Raw genomic sequence first — 21718 nt, 5'->3', positions numbered from 1 at the left:
ATACGTGAACCAGCTAAAGATGATTTGAACTGGCGCTCATTTCAGGGGGCAGTTGGGAAGAAAAGCTGCGTTGAATGAATAAGGTCGTACAGTTTGCTCAGCATGTCGCTCATCAGTTTTATTATACATTTTAGCACTCGCTTTCGCGCTTTATTGGTACATCTGTGTTGATTAATGGGCAAACATCGTGTGTGTGACGTTCTAAATCTATTTCGCCCGTGCTCCACATCCGGTTACCGGAATGATAGTGCGGTACGCTGACAAACGACTGGCTTGCTTTCATGAAACTTCTTGTTCACAAATATCCCCGTCAGTTGCGGTGTACATATTTGTGGATGCGACTTATTTTTGCCATTTCTGTGCAGTTGTGGCAAGCAATAGGCTCCGTACAGTCGAGTTTGCGGCTGCTCTGGCGCCATCTGGCGCAGCGACGCAACAGTGTTGGGAAGTGGGCGCCGCAGCTCGGCCGGCTCGATGAGTGTTCTTTCCCGCACGCTACATTTAGTCTCGGCCACGGTTGAAGCCGTTTTGCTTTGTTCACCAGCCTCCTTATTTTTTTATACGTCTTGCGACGGTGCAATGACATGCGCTTCATCGGCAAGCGTCGGAGGTGAAAAAAAAGGCAAGTGGAACCGGTGATACTGCTGCGTAAAGGGCTGTCACAACCACGAAGGCCAGCCGAGGATAAAGTTGTACAGGTTTCCTGGCAAGTCTTATGAGATCGAACGGCGAAAGAAATGGGTCGCAGCTGTGAGGAGAGTAAAGTAAGTCAGCTTCTTTGATATTTGTGACAAGGTTTTGTTCTGTAAAGCGTGCTACACATGTGCGTTTCACAGCTCGTTGTGCGACGCCAGCGGCCATGGCCAGCTGCTGAACATTTAAAAGAAATTTGTCACGACTTTGCTGATTTGATGACTGCTTGCCGTTGTCTTAGCATTCGGTATGATCAGCATAGCACTGGCATGTGCGATGAGCAATATTTTATGCCAAGGAAGCCTATTTTGTGCTGGCGAGCACTAACTCGACGATCCTCGTTTCGGCCGCTGGCGCTTGAGAGGCGCGGTTTCACATGGTACGATTTTTCTTGTGATATACATTTGCGATGTATCATTGTAAAAGCAAAGCGCGTATGCAAGGAAAGGAATTCGCATGCGATATCGTATCTCGTGAAAGGGGCCTAATGAGCCTCGATCATTGTACATGATGAACGAACATTCGTGTCATGTAAATTAAGATCGCCTAGTTAATAAATCTCGTTTATCAGCGCAGCAGGTGGCTCCGACTGGGTCCCAAACGAGTCAACGAGGATAGCACGGTCACTGCCACACGATCCAACAATCCGAATCGTTTAGCTCACTCGACATGACTGTGCTGACGACAGCCTACGAGTGAGCGTGTAGCTGCACGCGGTCCAGATCGAGCTGTATGACAATCTAAAGTAACAGTGTGACAGGGGCATCAAATGATAGGCCGCGGTGTACAACGCGTCGGAGCGAAATGAGGCATGCATTGCCAACAGTGAGGCATCGATTAAAAATCGGTTTCAGGGTGTCACGTTTTCAGGGTGCCAGTTTAGTGACTTCAATTTTAGTATTACAGTAAGCTTTACTCACGTGAAGGATGACGTCGTGAAGGAGACGGCGTGGACGTTGAACGTCCACGCCGTCTTTCACACAAGCAACATGCGAAGCAGCGTAGAGCTTGTCTCCGCTGGTTAACGCTGCACCGTGAAAGTAATCGTCTATCCTTTAATAGGCCTGAACCCCGCAAAAACTATTTGTGCCATCACAGAGGGCCACGCTTGTACTTTCACGTACACACACGCACAAAAAAAGAAAGCGGATCGCGGATATACGTGCGGCTTTCGGAGGCGTGTATACGTAGTTCCGAAATCTCGCTGTCTTCCCAGGTTCCCTTCCCTTCCTTCTGTCTTCCCTTCCCAGGTTCGCGCCGCCCGCCACATGCGACGCTGAGCATCGCGCCACCGCTGCTGCGCAGCAGCGCCGCCTGTTCACTGTACGGAGCCTATAGACCACAAAAATTAAGCTTAGGGTAAATTGAACGTTCTGTTTACCTCAAATACCTTCATTTTACTTCTGAGGTAAATCTATCGCTGCCGAAGATCTCCTTGGAGAAGGCACTGCAGCGTTTGACGGGAGGTGTGACGTGGGACGTTTCTGCAGCAATTGCGAAAGAATTTGTTTGCCTTTCTAGTAATGCTTGCAACCAATAATTTAACTTGTACAAGTAATTCGCACTGGTGATAAAATTCTTTTTTTATGAAGAAACGTATCAATATGAGGGCTCAATAATTATATATTTAATCACTCTGTAATTATTGCGACTCATCATGAAATGCAGGAAGAGTAATTCTAGCATCTTGACTTGCTTTTAATGAAGTCTGCGGCACCTTGGCACAATATATGTAAATTTCATACATTTATCAACAGATCATAATTCGTGACTGAAGGGGATATCCAATGGCAACCGCAATTGTCACTGAAATTTGCACTCAGGCTGCATTTTCTGCATGGCCACACCACACAAAATCGGGCTTTTGCCGCCGCACAAAGCAAGCCAAGGATGTGAAGTTTCGTATTTAGTCAACCTTAGGGGCCAAATGGTGGTCGTAATTAAAAGTTCGGTGAAAGCACAAACCTCCGAATTGCATTAGCGGCAACGATGTTTACGACATGACTTCAGATCGAGTCTGAAAATTTTAATAAGCCATCGTTTGGTGCACAAAATATAGGTTGTTGTTTTATTTTACACTGGCATTATGGTGTCTGTGGCAGAACCACAAATAAGCCTAAATAATCAAGCCTATTCAAAATATTGGTCGACGAAGCAGATCGGAAAGCCAGTGAAAATTATTATCCCTTTATTGTTTTCAAAAATATCTGTTTTTTTCTTGGTAAGTGATGTGAAATACTGGCCAACATTCTATGACCAGTATGTCACTTTACAATTTTTCTGTGCTATTTTGCTATCTGAACTGAAGGTCGCCAAGAATTAAAAATTACCAGAGGGTACTACGCAAATGGCGTTCACTGTACTTTGATGAGTGCTGTTCATGGTGGCCACTGCGAATATTTCTTGTTCATTGTACACGAATACGTTTAATTATCAAACTTTATAAATTTACCTAATCAACTTGATGTTAATGAAAAGTTATGGATTACATTGAGAAATAACTGATAACAGCATTTAAGCAACCGAATATTCATGAAGTCCTTTTTTTTAATGAAAAAGAAAGCTAGTGCAATAAATAAAAAATGAAATTAAATATATAAAAAAATGCCGTGAGCATGACAATGCTTCTGCGCCCCGAAGATTGCATCAATATTTACGTAAACCTCGTCATATAGGGGCACCACTGGGAACGAACATCCGTGCTTTTTGCTCGACATGTCAGCAGTTTATGGTGTGTATCCTTGATCTGAAGGAGCGCGATCTTGTAACCGTTCGCTTTCCAAAGCCTTGCAAGACTGTAGCACAGGTTTACACGTTCGTAATATAAACAATGTACTAGACGACGATGTTTCCGTTTGAGACTGCTTTTATTACTGGTGTGGGGACACATTGTCATGTGGACTAAAAAAAAAGATTTTGCAGGCTTTTTCTTGTGTTTGCTTTTTGTTTTCGTTGGAAAAAAGGACCACACAAGACCTAGGTTGCTATATATGCTGTTATCAGTCATTTGTCAACATATTCGACAACCTTTGCATTGGCACCATATTGAATAAGTAAGTTTAATAAATGTTAGCTCATTAAACTTAAATGTTAGTTGCTTGTTCACAATGAAAAAGAGCGGGCGCTGTTCGCGGAGAGCCCTTGGTGATTTTTTTCTTGGCCACATGTAGTTGGCACATCCGGTATGATCCGGTAGTTTCTGAGAAACCAATTTTGGTTTCCTTTGTAGCTTCATGCTACGGTCGGGTAGATGACAATTTTTTTAGTCGTGAATTTTGCTCGCCCTGCGGGCTTCCACAGAACTGATCTGCTGTAATGTAAGTGTTCTGCGGAGTCGAATAAGAAACGCCTTTTCTTCATATGCCTGTATTTCACTCATGTTGAGCTTGACCAAGCTGCTCTCAAACGTGTATTTACTGCTCCGAAATGGACAATTCATGCTCCAAACCTGCTCCGAAGTGCCATATTTGCTGCTCCCAGAGCTGCTCCAAAACTTCCTTGGCCGCTTCCATCCCTGCATACAACTCATGGCTTTTTTCATGTCAGTGCAGATATCTTGTTGTTGATGTAGCATTCTCCTGTAACTTTCATGAGACTGCTTTCATCTGTAGCAGTTTATCAATATATTGTGAAGATAAAGTGAACTTGGCCTCGGGCACTCGCAAAGCGAGCGCGAAGAGAGAGAAGAAGAGGCAGAAGTTAAACAGGCATTCTGGCGGATGGCTCGCTGTCTGCTTCTCGCTTTACAATGGAGCAGCCGACGAAAGCCCAGTCTTAAGGCGATCCAGCCTTACGCACCGTTCTGCGGAGGCCTTGCGTCCTCCTGCATCTCGCCGTCCTGGGTCCTTTTGGCGAGGGAACGCTGTCAATGCTTCCCTTGTCATGGATGCCGCACCTTAGACTAACTCGATCTCCGAGCCCCCAAGGCATGCCGTCCACGCTGCCTTAGACATGGATCCTCGCCGTTGTGGGTTACTCCTGCGGCCAGGGAATGCAGTCCATGCTTCCCATGCCCTGGATCACTGTCCCATTGCATCATCGCCATCTCAGCCAGTTAGGGATGCCGTTTACGCTCCCCTGGCCATGCTTCTGGCTGCAGTGAGTACCGCGGCCGCCACCAGTCCTGGCTCAACTGATGCCATGAGTACTGCGGCCGCTGCCGCCGCTTCAGTTTGCGTGGTTTCCGCCGCTGGCGGAACGGTCGGCTCAACCGGCAGCTTGACTGACGTCATGCGAGCCATCTCGCTGCTGTCACAGCAGCTGGACTACTTCGTTTCAACCACTTCTGGTTTCCCGCTAGCAGCCTTTCCATCACCGGCTTCCTCGGAACTACCAGAGTTCCACGGATTTCAGAATGACCCCATTCTGTGGGTGCAAGCAGCCAACGTGCTCGGCGCACGCCATGCCTGGCCCGACAACACGACATGGCTGGTTGCAGTAGGGTGACTTCAAGGTGCCGCCAAGGCGTGGGACATTTACGAAGGCCATAAGCACCGGTCCTGGGCAGAATGCAGCGCTGCCTTGATGGCTGCTTTTCGCCACAGCACTGCTCAGCGACCGGAGCTCGTGAGGTACCCCGCTTTGACGCACCAGTCGTGCCCAGTAACGCTTTGCCATGGAGGCCCGCCGGCTGCCCCGCCGCAGAAGCCGGCTCCCCGAGTGTCGTCATCGGCCCCATCGCAGACGGTGGGAAACGCATGGCGACTACCGCTCCTGCTTCGAGTCACCACCGAGCGTCAGATCAACTGGCATCATCGGCTCCACCACAACCCACAAAAACACAGCAGAACACCGCTGCTACTTCGACGTGGCATTCTACTGGCACCCGGGACTTGGCACCCGGGAAGGTTTTGGCATATTGCTTTGCCACCTGCCCCGCTGTAGATCCAGAATGCGAGTCAGTTTAACCACCACGGTTCTCGGATTCTTTGTCAACCACTTCCGACGCTTTACCATCACTTCCAGAGACCGAGACCACTTTCAGTCCACAGTGGTCAATGAAACGGCTCCCAAACACAACAACGCCGGGGCGCATGGAGACGCCGACGCTACCACTCCAGGAACCCGACCTATCCACGGATCGTGGCAGAAAGATGCCACATTGTTGCATGCCCACACAGTCGTTGGCCGAATGTGGCACCGTTCACAGCGCACTGAGGGAGGCCTTGCTGAAGGTCATCATCAGCAGAGACCTGTCTGGCACGCAAAAGACGCGCAACACACGCAAGACACCGAAAGAGACGCACAAAAGACAAGTGGCGCAATGCTCGCAAATTTTCGTTAAGCGCTAATGATTCGAGCGCAACGACGAGCCTTGATCATTTTGCGGCAACGTTGCGAAGAAGCACGCCACGGCTGAGCATAGCAGCGTCGTTTCATTGTCCAGCTTCTCCTGCCTTACGTGCACATCTGCGACGGTATAATTGTCGGCGAGACCTGCGACCAGCACGCAGCAGTCAGTGCTGCCCACTAGAAAAGCTGGTTGTGCACTGGACGGCTCACCAACGACGACCTCACTCCCTGGACAAGTTGCCTGGTTGCAAGAGTGCCAGAAACTCGCCGCGTGGCTGAGTGTGAAGATGAAGTGAACTTGGGCCTCGGGCGCTCGCAAAGCGGGTGCAAAGAGAGAGAAGGAGATCGAGGCAGAAGTTAAACAAGCATTCTGGCAACACAGGCTGTTGGCTTCTCGCTTTACAATGTACCTAGTTGTTTTCCAAGTTCATGGTGTTTCGTGTGCCAGACATGTATCAGTAAACATATAGAGTTTGCTATTAACTTGTTCAAACAATTCAAATGTACAGAAGTTTTTTTTTTCTATCAACATTTCTGTGTAGAAGTAATAATCTCGAGAGTCCTATCAGCTTAAAGCACGCAATTACTGAAGACCTAATCCGCGTAAAGCTGGGATTATCGGTCAGTACCGTTGAAAGGGTGCATTGAATAGGAAAAAAAACGGCCTGATAAACCTAGACCAGTCATAATGAACTTCTTTGATTACAATGAGAAATTGCGTGTCCTTCATAATTCATTCAAACTGAAAGGCTCAACTATTTCTATTAGCCACGACTTTTGTGCGGCTACTTTAAAGAACGTTCTAAACTATGGCAACATGGCAAACAGTTTAAAGCCAAAGGCCATAAAGTTTCTCTTGACTATGAGCGGCTTCGGGTAGATGATACCCTTTACGTTTGGGATGAGGCCACCTCGCAGCCTGTTATGCTACATCGGACCAACTTGCCTAGAGCTGGTCCTTGATTGCAAAGAGATACGCTCCGTTTTATCTTGCTTAATGCAAGAAGTCTTGCCAATAAGTCAAACGAATTAGAAGATATCCTCATCCTCTATGACCCACACATTTTGGCAGTCACAGAAACTTGGCTGACACCAGAGATAAATGATTCCGAAATAATTCCCCCATCCCACAAGATAATTAGACGCGACCGCACTGGGCGAGGAGGGGGCGTTGCCTTGATCGTAAAAAGGGAAATAAATTGTGTCCAGCTTCCAAACATACCCCAGCACGAAAGCATCTGGTGTGAAGTTAAATATCATGAGTTTCCAATTTTAGTCGGTGTCGTGTACAGGCCTCCCAAAAGCCCAGTGTCATTCGTGGAATCTCTTGCCGTCTACCTAGAGCGCATGCTCCGACCTAATCATAAATTTTTGATGGCCGGTGACTTCAATCTACCTAGTGTTGATTGGGAACAGCTATCAATCTCTGGCTCTCAAGATGCCGACAGTGCACACGTCCTTCTTGATTCTATGTTCTCTCATGATCTTAAACAGGTTGTACTACATCCCACACGTGTCACAAACATGACCCAATCGATTCTTGATCTTGTATTTATGAAAGGCTTGTCGGAAAATCCTATTGTTATCCTGACTGAAGGTATAGCTGACCACAAGCTTGTACATGTGGACTTGGAAATACAAAAATGCTTCCAAGTTACACCTATCACGCAGTCCTTTTTGGATTTTTCATCGGCTGATGACGAATCCATCTTGGATTGCTTACATCTTTCCTTTGATGAATTGAAACGCGATGACGACGTCACGCTTCTCTGGGACAAGTTTAACTCTGTTGTTAAGTATTGTATTGATAAATTCGTACCAAAGCGTAGAAAGAAAACTAAACGTCATAACCCTTGGATCACCCGTGAAATAATTCATCTCAAACGTAGAATAAAGCGCAAACGCAAGTATAAGCTAGCTCAGAATACCGAACTCCGCTCCTTAAGAGATGCTTTACTCATCAAACTACGTAACGCCCGTGACAAATTCCATAACCAGACTATGATTACATTCTTAAAAAACTCCCCAGACAAGTTTTGGCGTTTCTTGTCCGACTCTAATCGAAGTGTTCAGCAGCTAAGAATAAACAATAGCGTGAATTCTAATCTTAATGATATCGTCAATGAATTAAATGACACATTTTATAAAGCATTCACTATACCTTCAGTTCTCAGCGCCCATGATAAATCAAATACACCATCTGCATCTCAATCAATTCCTGACATTTCAATTAGTCGCGAAGGCATTCTTTCCATGCTGCTTGATATTGACGTAAAAAAATCGCCTGGAGCGGATGGTTTGCCTAACAACTTTCTTCGTCGCTACTCCGAACTGACTTCTAAATTCTTATACATTATTTTTAATGCATCCCTTAAACAGAGCTCAGTACCAAAAGACTGGCTCACGGCCAAAGTAATACCGGTGTTTAAATCAGGTGATAATCTTATTCCTAACAACTACAGACCTATATCCCTCATAAGCACATGTTGTAAGCTCTTGGAGCATATTATCGCTAATCACATATCCAACCACTTGGAAGCGAATAACTTTTTTGTAGATTTTCAGCATGGCTTTCGTAGGAAGTTCTCAACCTCAACTCAATTGTTATCTATCGTACACGACTTTGCCAGTGCCATAGATGACCGCCTGCAGATTGACGCAATATTTCTAGACTTGTCAAAGGCATTTGACCGTGTGCCACATGCAAATTTAATTGAAATTCTTAATTCACTTGGACTACCAGAAAATATAGTTCATTGGATTCAGGTTTACTTAGAAAATCGTGCTCAGTTTGTGGAAATTGATGGTGTGAAATCTAATAGCCTGCCTGTCTTATCCGGTGTACCACAGGGGTCAGTGCTGGGACCCCTGCTGTTTCTTATCTATGTAAATGATATTGCTAAAAATGTGGATCCTAATGTCAAGGTGAAATTGTTTGCTGATGATTGTGTCATTTATTCTTCTGTCAGGAGTTCTTCATGCCAGGATACACTTAACCGTAGTCTTTGTAAACTCGCGGACTGGTGCGACGACAGAGGAATGCAAATAAACTTTTCCAAAACAGTGTCAATGACAATAACATTGAAACGAAAACCGCTACTTTATACTTACCACATTGGCAATCGGAACCTCGAATCTATTACCTCTGTGAAATACTTAGGCATAACAATTAACAGTAACCTCAAATGGGACACCCATATTGACAACATATGCAACAAAGCATTCAAAAAACTTTGCTTTCTACGTAGAAAGCTAAAGAAGTCACCTTCATCTGTCAAGCTGCAAGCTTATCTTTCCCTCGTTCGCCCAGTCCTAGAGTATGCTTCCATAGTGTGGGACCCATACTGTAATAAGGAAATTGATAAACTTGAAAGAATTCAGCGCCTGGCTGCACGGTTTATTTGCTCTGACTACAAAACTTCGTCGTCAGTTTCTGGTATGTTAGGCCAACTTGGACTGGATCCGCTCCATGTGCGCCGTAAAATCGCCAGGCTGAAATTTTTTTACTCATTGTTTCATAATCAAACTGGTTTAGCAAATGTCACATATATTACCCCTGCTCCACACAGGTCGGCACGTATTTTCATTCTAAAGTAGTCCAGTCGTACTTTGCCCGCACTAATATCTTTCAGAAATCATTTTTTCCACTTACGAGCGAAGAATGGAATCATTTACCGGAATTTGTTGTTGAATGCACATCTTATGTTTCATTTGAAAAACTACTAAAAAATGTTCTTTTGTAAACCCTCTCCTGCTTGGGCAGCATTGCTGCCTGCAGTATTGTGTAAATAAATAAATAAAATCTAGGATCGTACTTGTTTGTGCTTCCTGTTGGGTGGTATAGTTAATGAAGTTCAGTGCAAGAAACCAGTTTCTCCTTTCAGAAGACCCGTTTTTGTGCTAAAATGTTATCCAGAAGCTATTGCACCATTGAGCTGTGCCAAAATGTTTACCAAATAACATATTAAATAGTGTGTAATAATGCCTCCAACCACTTGATTGCCAGGTTTGGCTTGGCTGGTTCAGTTGTTGGCCTGCTCTTATGTCTTGAGTAGTAACGCACCAATGGGCATGCCCTGGGAGGAAGACTGTTTGTGCAAAGGCACTTATGATCACCAGATTATGAATGCACAATGGCTTATAAACAGTAATGTTTCAAAGTCTCTCTTGCAGTAGGTGCTTCAAACAAAGCAACATGCATTTTTAATCTCTCTTATTTTATTATGCCATGCCCCACAACCCATCTAAAAAACAAGTACTACCATGACATTGGAGTGCGTGGCCGCTGTTTGTGGATTAGGGCACAGTTTGGGGGGTAAGCTTTGTGTTAGGATAAGTGTCTTAACCAACCATATTACGAAAATGGGAATTATAATGTAGCTGGAGTGGATTTCACCCTTGATTTTGAGGGGTCTCACACATATGCTCTTGGGACAAAGGAACGACAACACAGTAGTGCAAACAATCAAAAGGGCATTTATTGCACCTTTCATACACTAATGCACACTAGCCGAATTACAACCAATAGAACATTCACACGGGCGCGCGACAAATCAAGGAAGTTCAACTCACCGCGACCCGATAGCGAGCGAATATGTTCACCCCATGCTATGATAGCATCGCCTAGTCGTTCACGTGTACGGTCACGCGAACGGTGGTGCGTTCGAACGATCCGTGTTCGTTCATACCGGTGCCCCGCTCCGAGCTACGCGAGACGTCTCGCGAAGCGGGCCGGCGCACGCGCGAAGCGTTCGTGTGTGTTGGCCGCCGATCCCAACCCAAAGAGAGAACGCCTTCGACCTTTTTCTCCCAAGTCACCCCGCCGTTTGGTGGTGTTAGCATCGCGACACTCGCGCCATCTCTCACAACGCGTCGCGACCACTACGGCCGCCTCCGGCACCCAGCTGCGCGGTGAAGCCAGACCACAGGAGACGCGTGAGAGTTGCGCATCCCCACAATTTGTACTTACAAATTGCACATCTTTAGATATGTTACTTCATACATGCTTGCTAAAGCATTTTGTTTCTTGGTAGGTAATTATTTTATGATTATTGTGTTGCATTTTATAGATGACTTGTGCATAAAGTTTGGCTTGTTCTGAACAATAAAGCGCTTTGTCTCTCTTTACAGGCTTTGATGCTGAACCCTTTGCGTGAAGAAGTGTGCTGGAGTGACGCAAACAGGGGTGCTGTTATGTGCATCAGCTATGGCACTCCAGCCAATTTTTCTGAAGTATTCCTTGCCGGTGGGGGCAGCCAAGGCCACTTGGTATTTACTGCCGATGGGGAGAAGTTGTTGTACAGCCCTGGAAATGGCAGCTTGTACTCAGTCACCTATGGCTCTCATAATACACCATATCTAGTTTGGAACAGCACACAGCCATTGAGCTACTTGAAGCTTACTAGTGCTGGTGACTTTCTTGAACATTCTGGTGAGTGCAGTTTGCATAGGAGTTAGTCTATCTTGATACTTAGTGAGTTTTGCCACTGTGTAGAGTAAAATATATTCAATGCAGTCTTTTCAAAAGTGTGTTGCACACTTGTGTTTTGTCCATGCATTGTGTTCAGTACAAATGACTTTGGTGGGGCTGTTAAAGGGTCCTTGAACCACTTCTTATCGAGAAGTTGAGAAATGCATTTGAAGTTAAGAGACTATTTCAGAAATACTTCGCCGAAAAAAGTACTTCAATGCGTTCAGCATAAGCGGAGCTATTGGCAATCAAACATCCCCTACGCGGTGCTTCCGCTCCTTCTTCAGTGACTTGCATTGCGAAGGGTACGGCAGAGCGGGGGGTGGCCACAATGCTCCGCCTACTGAACGTCACCGTGTCGCACAGTTCAAATTTGATTTTGGATGTTCACATAGACGCCACCACTTCTAATTTTGGCACCTATAACTCGCCAATCATGGTTGCCCTCAGTGAGCCGCAGTGAGCTCAGCCAGCGGAATCGTCGCCGCACCTCGTGGCGGCCGCAGTGTCTATGCTACATAGCAGACTGCAGCTACATGCAACTGTAGTGCGTATGCGCAGCGTTTGCTTTGTTCACAAAAGGGCTTGAGCGCGCGCTCGTGCTCATATGCTCCAGTCTGGATGTGCTACGTGGTGCGTACTGACTGTCCTGCACCAGCTTGATCGATGGATAGTAGCCACATCCAACTTGCGCATTTAGAAGCGATATCAATAGCTCAATATGAAGTGAAGTCTGCCAAGGTGTCTAACCAAGGAACGGCCGGGAAGTGAGCGCGCGCTGGCAAGCATGCATGTGGTTTGACCTTGGTGGAGGCTAATTGAGTGTTCAAAACTATTTGAAATTAGCGTGACCCGATGGCTAGAACGCCAATAAGCAGGTTGGCCAAAGTTTCATTTTATTCCTACGCGGGTGGCCATGGCCAAGCGTGAATAAACGATAGTCGGCTTCTTGCAGAGGTACCTGGTGCACGAGGTATTTGAGAACACTATTCCTTATCACCATAGACACCAGCAGGTCATCATATCTATCTAGATGTGCGGCTTCTTGTTGGTGACCCCTTATTATTCATACTGCACAGTTTGTTCAAAGATGGAAGTGTACTGGTTGGTGCAGGAAATGAAACGTCATGCAGTCCTCGTCGCCCTGGCCGCACATCACAGTGACTTGGAAATTGCCACCTTTTTGAATGTAGCGAAGTCTTTCATTTACAAGGTGCGGACAGGACTGATGTGTTGTGGCGGTGACGTGGCATCTGTGGCGAAAAGAAAAAAGCACAGTCAGCGGTCAGACGTCGTCAGAAACCCCCGATTTTCTCTGGCGGCTGCAAGTCATCGTGAGTGGCAACCCAGGGAAGTCAATGTTGGCCATTGCAAAGGAGCTCCAAGTCGCAGAGTCGACTGTCAGGCTCACTGTGCACGAGGACTTGAGGTACCATTCCTATGTCATGAGGAGGGGCCAATTCATGTCCGATAAACTCTGGAGAATCGTCTGCTCCTTTCCAAGTGTTCGCTAAGCAAGCTGAAGAGACACGAGGAGCCTGGAATGCTCTGTTTTTTTGTTTTTTTTTTCCAGATGAAAAAAAACGTTGACCAAGACCGAAAAGTTAAACCCCCGTAACGGGGACAGGTGGTTTTGCGCAAGCGCTGATGAGCTGCCTACAGTGATGCACACAAGATTTCCGTCGTCTGTGATGGTGTTAGCCGTCGTCAGCAACGAGGGTGACGTTATGCCGCCGCACGTTTTGCAGAAGGACTCTGTGTTAATGCTGCCACGTACGTGGAGGTGCTTGTCACCGTTGTAAAGCCCTGGATAGAGACTGTTTCGAAACGAAGACCTTATGTCTTTCAGGAAGATTCAGCTCCCGCCCACACTGCTTGCGTCACCCAGGAGTGGCTGGCTGACAACTTCTACGACCACGTCACTCCCAACTTGTGGCCTCATAGTTCTTCAGATTTAAATCCGCTAGACTACTATGTCTGGGCGTCGTTGAGAGAGAGGCCAACATACAGCCCCATAATACAAAAGACTCGCTGAAAGCCGCTATTGCTGACTCAATGGCCAACATCTCTAAGGACCACCTGATCTGTGCATTGCAGTCGTTTCCGAACCCGATTTGAAACCCCTTATTGCTGAGGTGGCGGATTCATTGAGTAATTATGGAAATAAACTGTTAGAGAAGTATTTTCCAAAGTTTGATAAAATGTCTATTTTTGCTGGAGATACTCTTCTTGAAGCTCACATTGTGTTCTGAAATACCTCGTGCACCCAGTATGTAATTATTATCAAGGACAGCAGATTTTCGCTTACTTCAGTCTGTTTATTAAAGTGTGTCAATAAATACACACTGTAACAGTAGGAAGAAGCGCACTGATCCAAACACCCTGCTTGATTGATGTCCGCTAATAGCCAATAGGAACCGCGTATGGGAATCTGCTATATTACGAAATAAAGTGCCAGAAAGAGTGATGAGTTAGGGCCCTGTTGAAAGAGAACATTTGAGAAAAAGATGACTTCGTGATCCACTTGCAAGCTCCATGCAATACGCACAACTGCCAAATTTGGCTGAGATGTTCACAGCAGCGTATACTATCTGCGGACTGCGTTTTCTCACCAAGCTCGTGGGGTGGTTCACGGCCCCTTTAATGTTAATGTACTTACCCAAGGGTACCACATAATACAAAATCTGAAAAGATGGTTACATTGTTTGGATATTGTGGTCATTGCGCTGAACAAACTAGCAGAACAGGTAACTGTGGTCAAATTGTTAGGAATATAGTTTTTCATTTTGAGTTGTTTTTAAGTTTAATAAGTCACATTATGACATACCTTAAGGGTCCCTGATGCGTTATTTTGTCGTACGCCTAGACACAGATGGTATCTCTCAAGGAGCGCTTTCTCACAAGAATTTTGTGTCAGTGCATTGTAATAACACAGGTCATCATCATCATCAGCAGCCTATAGTTTATGTCCACTGCAGGACGAAGGCCTCTCCCTCCGATCTCCAATTACCCCTGTCTTGCGCTAGCGTATTGCAACTTTTGCCTGCAAATTTCCTGACTTCATCATCCCATCTGGTTTTCTGCCGACCTCGACTGCGCTTCCCTTCTCTTGGTATCCATTCTGTAACCCTAATGGTCCAACGGTTATCCATCCTACACATTACATGGCCTGCCCAGCTCCATTTCTTCCGCTTAATGTCAACTAGAATATCGACTATCCCCGTTTGTTCTCTGATCCACACCGCTCTCTTCCGGTCTCTTAACGTTAGTCCTAACATTTTTCGTTCCATCGCTCTTTGTGCGGTTCTCAACTTCTCAAGGTACGAGTGGTTAAACGTTATATTCCTCTCAAGTCATGAGGTTTCCCCTCAACTTTTGCACTGTGCGTTCATTGCTATGGCGAGTGGTGACGTAAGTGTTGTCTACTTCTGGTTGATTTGAACTGAGTGTGTTCCCACTGCTCTTTCCAATGCAGTTTTTCTCGTCAAGCCTGGGCTACATAGAGTGACATTTAAAGACGAACTGCATGTGGCGTATGGAGACGTGGCAGCGCATACTGTTCACGGGCTTTCAAAAAAGTGCAGGTGTTCGCTGCATTGCTGCGAGCGTATATGCAATGTACAAACTACAAAGTAGCTGTTTCCAGTATTATTTCAGTTTGATAATTGTCTGATAGCATGAAAATATCTATTATTAATCTGTGTCTCTATTACGCTAAGATTTTTTTGTAGAATGTGGTCAGACAGGCTACTTATAACGTTTTTGTTACTCTAGAAGTTTAAAAAAAGTTACGGGAAAAAAAATTATTCACCGATGATTATGATACTCCCTAATGCAGAATTTGAGTCAGCTCTATACATGTAAGCATTTCGAAATATATTGGCTGGCGCAGACAATCTTTCTCGTGTGGCACGTTGTAGACGGAGCAAAGTGTGACGTGACTGCCTCGTTAATTAGGTGATCACAAGAGCCAGCGCGTGGGTGATGTATGGGCGCGATTCATAGCAACTGCTGACGACAGACCTCTTCGGTGCCCTGCGCTACTCTGGCGCCATCTCGTAGCCATCATCGCCGCACTATGCTTTCTTCTCACGCTTTTTCCATACCCGGCTTCGCTTTTCGCCTTATGGTTCTGCTCCTCTACGCTTTTCTCCTCGTGCCTCTTTGCTCTCGACACTTTTTTCATCCCACCATCAGAACTGTTAAACTTTAATTGAATTATAGGCGTGCCAAACCACGATAGGATTATGAGGCACGCCGTAGTGCTGGACTGTGGATTAATTTTGACCTCCTGGGTTCTTTAACGAGCACCTAAATCTCAGTGCACAAGCCTTCTTGTTTTTCGCCCCCGTCAAAATGTGGCTGCCGCGGTCGGGATCAAACCTACGACCCTAAGCAATGCCTTAGCCAGAAAACTACCACTGCCGGACATAGGGTTGATTAACATGTGACCGCTTCTGTAGTGTTGCCTAGGCGCTGTGGTGCTTTAATGTGGCTATGTGTCTGCACATCGTTTATTTAATGTACTGCACCGAACCTTAAATTTAAATTGATCCAGTTTGTCCGCAACCACTGTCGTGTCTAGTAGCAGAGTTTCCTCGCATCTCACATCGCCCTTTCCCTCTCCCACCCTCCCCCCATGTATGGGAACTACGAGTGAAGAGTGGCAAGGCTGTCGTTCACTCGTTTCGTGGCTGTGTCGGTTCGACCCATTATCTGCTCCTCTCTATCTCTTCTTTACCATACTCTGGAGTTTTAGACGTTAGTAGAATGGTTAGCGCTGCAGTTTCTGCAACGCTTTTGCGAGGGGCCACGGTTAATACAGCTGTCAAGATGGTATTGTGCCGAGGCCCAGGGAGCTCGAGAGGGCATTGTGACCTGTCGATGAAAAACTCCAAAAAAGTTTCTCGTGTAGCTTTTCCACTCTGCCACGCTCCTGCCATGTATATGCATGCTCTGAACCACCTCCCAACGCAGCGTGCAAGGCAGCAGCAGCAGTGGAAAAGTTGAAGGAAGAGGCAAAGAAAGCTTCGCTTTAAAAAGTACATCGATGTGGGGAATGGAACCCACACTTCCTGCGTGGGGGGGAGACGGTACCACTACACCAAAGTTTAACTCAACATGGCAGCTTGCTAACAGATGTTTTGACACGTTGTAAAGCACGTTTAATTGCCTTTGAAATGTTTTTTTTTCCAGAACTCGGCTTGTTAGGATGTTTTTCTATTCTCGATAAATTATGTACAAAACTTGGCTCTCTAACAAATGCGGAACCTGCGGTTACTACTAAAGCCACCCTTCTTTTGAAAACTGCGGGTAATCGCTGTGGTGACTAAAAAGATTCGGTTTGACATTGACGTGCAGTGCTCGCATCTTCTGCAGTGTTTAGTTGCTGCAGTTCGCTCCCTGCACACACCTGCAGTGCAAGGTGAGGGCAATACAGTGCTGGTACCATTAATGTTCCTAACGCCAAAGAAGAAATCGCTACTCCTGTTTTCATGTGAGAACCCCTCCGTGTCCCATCGGATGCCATCGCCAGAACGGCAGCAGACGATCCGTATTTGAGCGGAAGTGGACCATTTATTTGAAGAAACGTCTAGATTTATTGCATTTGTGTACTTCCTTTTATGGACACAGAAATTGCTATGCATACGTATGCTATTAAAGATAAGCTTAATGCAGCGACATGTTTCAAGCATTTCTGATGACCTAACGCAGTGTAGTCGATCGGATCGCTCACCGGAGTGACATCAATCACCCATTCTGTCACTCACCCACTCTATGTGGTGTGGAAGGGGCAGCTAAAAACATGGGAGACACACTACCTGCTGCGATCGGTAGCAATGCACATTTTTCCCCCTTATAATAAATTACACGCTTAAGTCTTTCTTAACGGTCAGAAGGCATTACCCTACCGACTCAGCACGTTTGTGCACAATTGTTGAAATCATTTCAGGGTCTCTTTTAAACTCTTTCCTTACCACAAGAAAATTACTAATTTTCAGAGGCAAACAAAATTTTTTTGTTGACACTGACATTAATTTTGTGCAGTGCAACATTATAAATTGTAGAAAACTAATTGGTGTAACCTAATACATAAGTTACAATAAAGAAATCTTAATAAGTAAACAAATATTTACAGAGCTGACATTTGTGGCCACTTAAAAAATTTAAAAAATACAAAATTGATATATCTACAAAAACATTTCATAAGAAAATTGAAAATTTACATTTTCCGCATAAATGTACTAAGAACACCTTTCTGAAAATGATTGGCACTTGAATGTTCTTCAGGTCCAAAATGCAAAAAGGTCGTTTTTCTGGTGCCTTTGCTGCACAGGGATACAGTTCAACTTCATGAGGCAAAGGCTGTGCATTTCTTGCAGCAAATGTTTTGTTTTTTTGTTTACTCTGTACTCCAGATAGCACAGCTGGGTTGGCGTTGAGGTTCTGGTACTGGTTTTCGAATAGGAAAGTCTTTGCAATTTTCTCTCTCAAGTCCCAGCAGCTTGAACGAGCTCACTGTTAAAACTGGCCAAAGTTGGCACTTCTCTGAAACTACAACTGTTCTAAACATCGTCAAATGCCCAGTTCTGCATGTTCAACATGCATCAGATCTTTTTAATGGTGCTTGAGAGAATGTGACCGCCTAGTCAAAACTTACAATGGACAGCTGCCAATTTTTGTCCCATTATCACCCTTCAACACTGGGAGATTGCAAACTTGACAATGTAACATTGTCCTCGACCTACTGTTGGTACTCTCATCACAAAATTCTGATGCTGATTATGTTGTGATCACAAGCAACACTTTTTTAAGAGCAAAAGCCACTTGAAGTTTTGCTACAATGCGCATGCCTCAGTTTATCAAAAGTTGTCAAAAATCAGTTTTGCCGCAGAAAAAAACTGATTCTGAAAGTCCTTTTCTGGCTACCTACCCGATAACGTTAGGTATCTAAGGAACAGTTTTGACATGCTGAAATCAGTGATCGAAATTGCTGATCACCAGTTTGGACGTAGGTGTAATATATGTGCTATGCATGGCATTGTGTCTAAAATTAACCTTTTCATGCATTTTAGACTCTTAAAGGGTCCCTGAATAGTTTGGACAAATTTTTTAGATGCGTAGGATACAGACACAATAAAACATTCGCGTTATAATGTAGGTGAAGCGTGTCCTATTAAGAGTTGCAGACATTTACAAGTTGCCCTTCCTAGCCATGCTTTTCCTCCTCAACGCTCAACTCCTTAACAGAGTGATCGGGGCTAAGCTCCATGTTCAATGGCTATGTGTCATGATGTGACATTGTGCCGTCTACTTCCGGGTTTGGAACCAGCGCGCTTAAGTCTCTCCAACCTCTCTGCTAGCCGCTTGGCCGTTGATCCCAAGCGAGACCTATCTAAGCAGCGTGCGTTGCAAGCATTCTGCCGCCGAGCCGAGAGTGTCCGGTATTCCGGTAAACGCAGGCACGCTGGGCATTTCCACTGATGGGCGGAGACGTAAACTAAAGCTGCTCTATATTACTACTACTGTGATAAAGGGCTTTAATGTAAACGTGCAGTAAACATGAGTGGTCTGCACAGTGCAGCTACCTGGTGGCACAGAGATTAGCCAGCCAGACACAGAGCTATTGTTACTGTACCCAAGTGTAAAAAATTTTAAACATTTAAAAAGACAACGTGCCCATGATTACATTACTGCTGAAAATTTACACCAGCAGCGAAATAGAATAACTTGATTACTGCTATATTAGCTCCATGTTTGGTTGAGCTCTGTGCCACCAGGTGGCTGCACCCTGCAGGCCGCTTACGTTTGTGCCTCCGCCTATCTTGCAAAATGCTCATCCACCTGCGTTTACCAGAAATACTGGACGCACTAAAAACTCTATTGCGGTAGTAATCCTTCAACGTGAAAGTGATAGCTGCTAATGTGTGGATCCTTGTGCCAAATGGATACCGACAGCCCAATGCGCTGCAGCCACTCCACTTGCCTGTTTACTTGCCTAGGGGCATGATGTCGCAGCTTGACATGTTGCTGATCGCGAGGCTTGCAGCCCACAATGTACCAAGGGCGATCCATGGTGCTCGAGACCAGCACTGACCGCGCAGCTCGTGTCAACATGGAGCACATTGTAGCACAAGCAGATGACACTGCTGTGTGCCAGAAGTGCTTGAGTGTAGCGATAAATTGTTGTTGTGCATTCTCTTTCTGTTACTTTTTTTCATAGAAACAATATAACAACATTCCAATTCCAACTATTACAAACAACATTTGTTCACCATAATGTTGGAAAAATTATCGATGTCGCGACCTGGGTAGCCAATCGGATAGCTCGCCCAACTGACGTCAGTTGGGCCAAACATGTCAATTGGGATGGGGCGGCTTAAAACTCAGGGGAGCAGCGCCGCTGTGATCGGTAGCGATGCACATTTTTAAAACCTTGTGAATTCCACGCTTTGTGCAGAGTGCTTAAAGTGTCATTTAATGATCAGATGGACCTACCCTAACAAATCGGTACGTTTTTTACAAAATCATCAAAATCGTTCGGGGTCCCTTTAAGAGTAAAAAGTTTCCATGAGAAGTGTTACAAGTAGTGTATATTCTGTAATGAGCTTTTGTGTGAAGTACAGATGCATATAATACCAAAAGATGCAAATAACTTGTTGCTCTTCAGCCTCAAGACATCCATGCCATCAGTTGTCAGTGCCTTGCCATGGAATCTGCCTCCCTGAAGAAAATGGCCACAGATGCTTGCCTATTGGAGGCTCGGACACTCTTTTGGTGTTTCTCCAGAATCATAGGACCGTAGTTTACCCTGTTGGGTCAGATTGCTACAGTGCCACCCCTTCTCTTGCAAGCAGAATTCAGTGAGATGCCCCTGGATTCAATTCATGTTCTCTCCACTGAAGAAGCAGTAGTATTTTCGAGCCGTGAACGACTGTATTGGGCCCGCATTGATGGTTATAATGTTACTCCTGTGGCAACGTTGAACAACACCAGAGTCACTGCACTGGCTGCTGATGCATCATTCAGGTGAGGATTTTTCACCTCCTTTCCCTTTTAAATGTTGTGGCTGGTGTTGTGGCTGTGTAATTCATTGGTCTTTGTTGGCTGACTACTCTTGAGCAACCTTTAACACTGTAAGTGGGTGGAAGCTGTGCCAATTGTACCAAAGTGCTGCATTTGCAACCTGCTGGCTGTGCCAATTGCTTGATAGTGTGCCTGTGCTACTCCAAACCTGAAATCTAGACAAGAGAGAAGTTCACAGCAAGATGAAGGCTTGAAATGTTAAGCAACATTTCTTCAGCCACTGTTGATCACTCCAGAATATAGTCAAGTCATAGTCAAGTTTATAGCAACAGTACATAAAGATACAGTTGTCAGGAGTATAGACAAAAAGCACGATAGCCTTAATGGTGTCTGTACCCCCTGGACAAAAATTCACTTTGGCAACATGATGATAGCAGCATTTATACAATGACTATTTAGCACAAAGCATGTACTATTCAAATAGGCTGGTGCTCGCAAACAAATACGCGGCTTTAGAACAGAAAGATGAAGATAACTCGGAGGTATGAATGAAATCGTAACTAGGCTGATCTCAGAAGCAGCAATTGAAGTGGGATCTAAGGCACCAAGGCAACCAGTAGGTAAGCTCTCCCAATAACAAAGGACCTAATAAAGAAACTACAAAGCATGAAAGATCATATAGAATTCGCAGAACTGTCAAAACTGATCAACAAGAAGAAAGTAAGGGATATTCGAAATTATAATGTGGGAAAGATTGAGGAAGCTGTAAAATATGGACGCAGCATTAAATCAGTGAGAAGAAAACTTGGCATAGGACAAGGCAAGATGTATGCACTGAAAGATAAGCAGGGTAATATAATGAGCAATTTCGATGAAGAATTCACGATCTCCAGTCAAACCTCTAGCGTCTGTAAAGGAGTACGTTTATCTAGGTCAATTACTCACAAGGTGGGTTGAAGATCAACATTCAATAACCTGGCAAGGGTACAAGAATTCACGATCCAGTCAACCTCTAGCGTCTGTAAAGGAGTACGTTTATCTAGGTCAATTACTCACAAGAGACCCTGACCATGATATGGAAATTTACAAACGAATAAATTGGGTTGGAGTGCATATGGCAGGCATTCCCAAATCCTGAGTGGGAGCTTACCACTGTTGAAATGAAAAGTGTGCAATCGTTGTATTCTACCGGTGCTAACATATGGGGCAGAAACTTGTAGGTTAACAAAGAAGCTC

General features: G+C 45.2%; 1 protein-coding gene across 1 annotated transcript in view; it reads left to right on the top strand.

The window, feature by feature from the left end:
• The first annotated feature begins 4923 nt into the window (after positions 1 to 4923).
• Positions 4924 to 21718, top strand: part of LOC119435283 (prolow-density lipoprotein receptor-related protein 1-like) — a 46330-nt gene continuing 29535 nt past the window's right edge. The window contains 5 exon segments of the mRNA XM_049659776.1: positions 4924 to 5135; positions 5238 to 5379; positions 11116 to 11416; positions 20127 to 20281; positions 20283 to 20481. Of these exon segments, the coding sequence (XP_049515733.1) occupies positions 4924 to 5135; positions 5238 to 5379; positions 11116 to 11416; positions 20127 to 20281; positions 20283 to 20481 (1009 nt within the window).

The sequence above is a fragment of the Dermacentor silvarum genome, unplaced genomic scaffold (assembly GCF_013339745.2).
Source record: "Dermacentor silvarum isolate Dsil-2018 unplaced genomic scaffold, BIME_Dsil_1.4 Seq598, whole genome shotgun sequence".
In the NCBI taxonomy this organism is placed as follows: Eukaryota; Metazoa; Arthropoda; class Arachnida; order Ixodida; family Ixodidae; genus Dermacentor; species Dermacentor silvarum.
The sequence above is the reverse complement of the archived record's forward strand: the minus strand, read 5'-3'. Positions and strand labels throughout refer to the sequence as shown.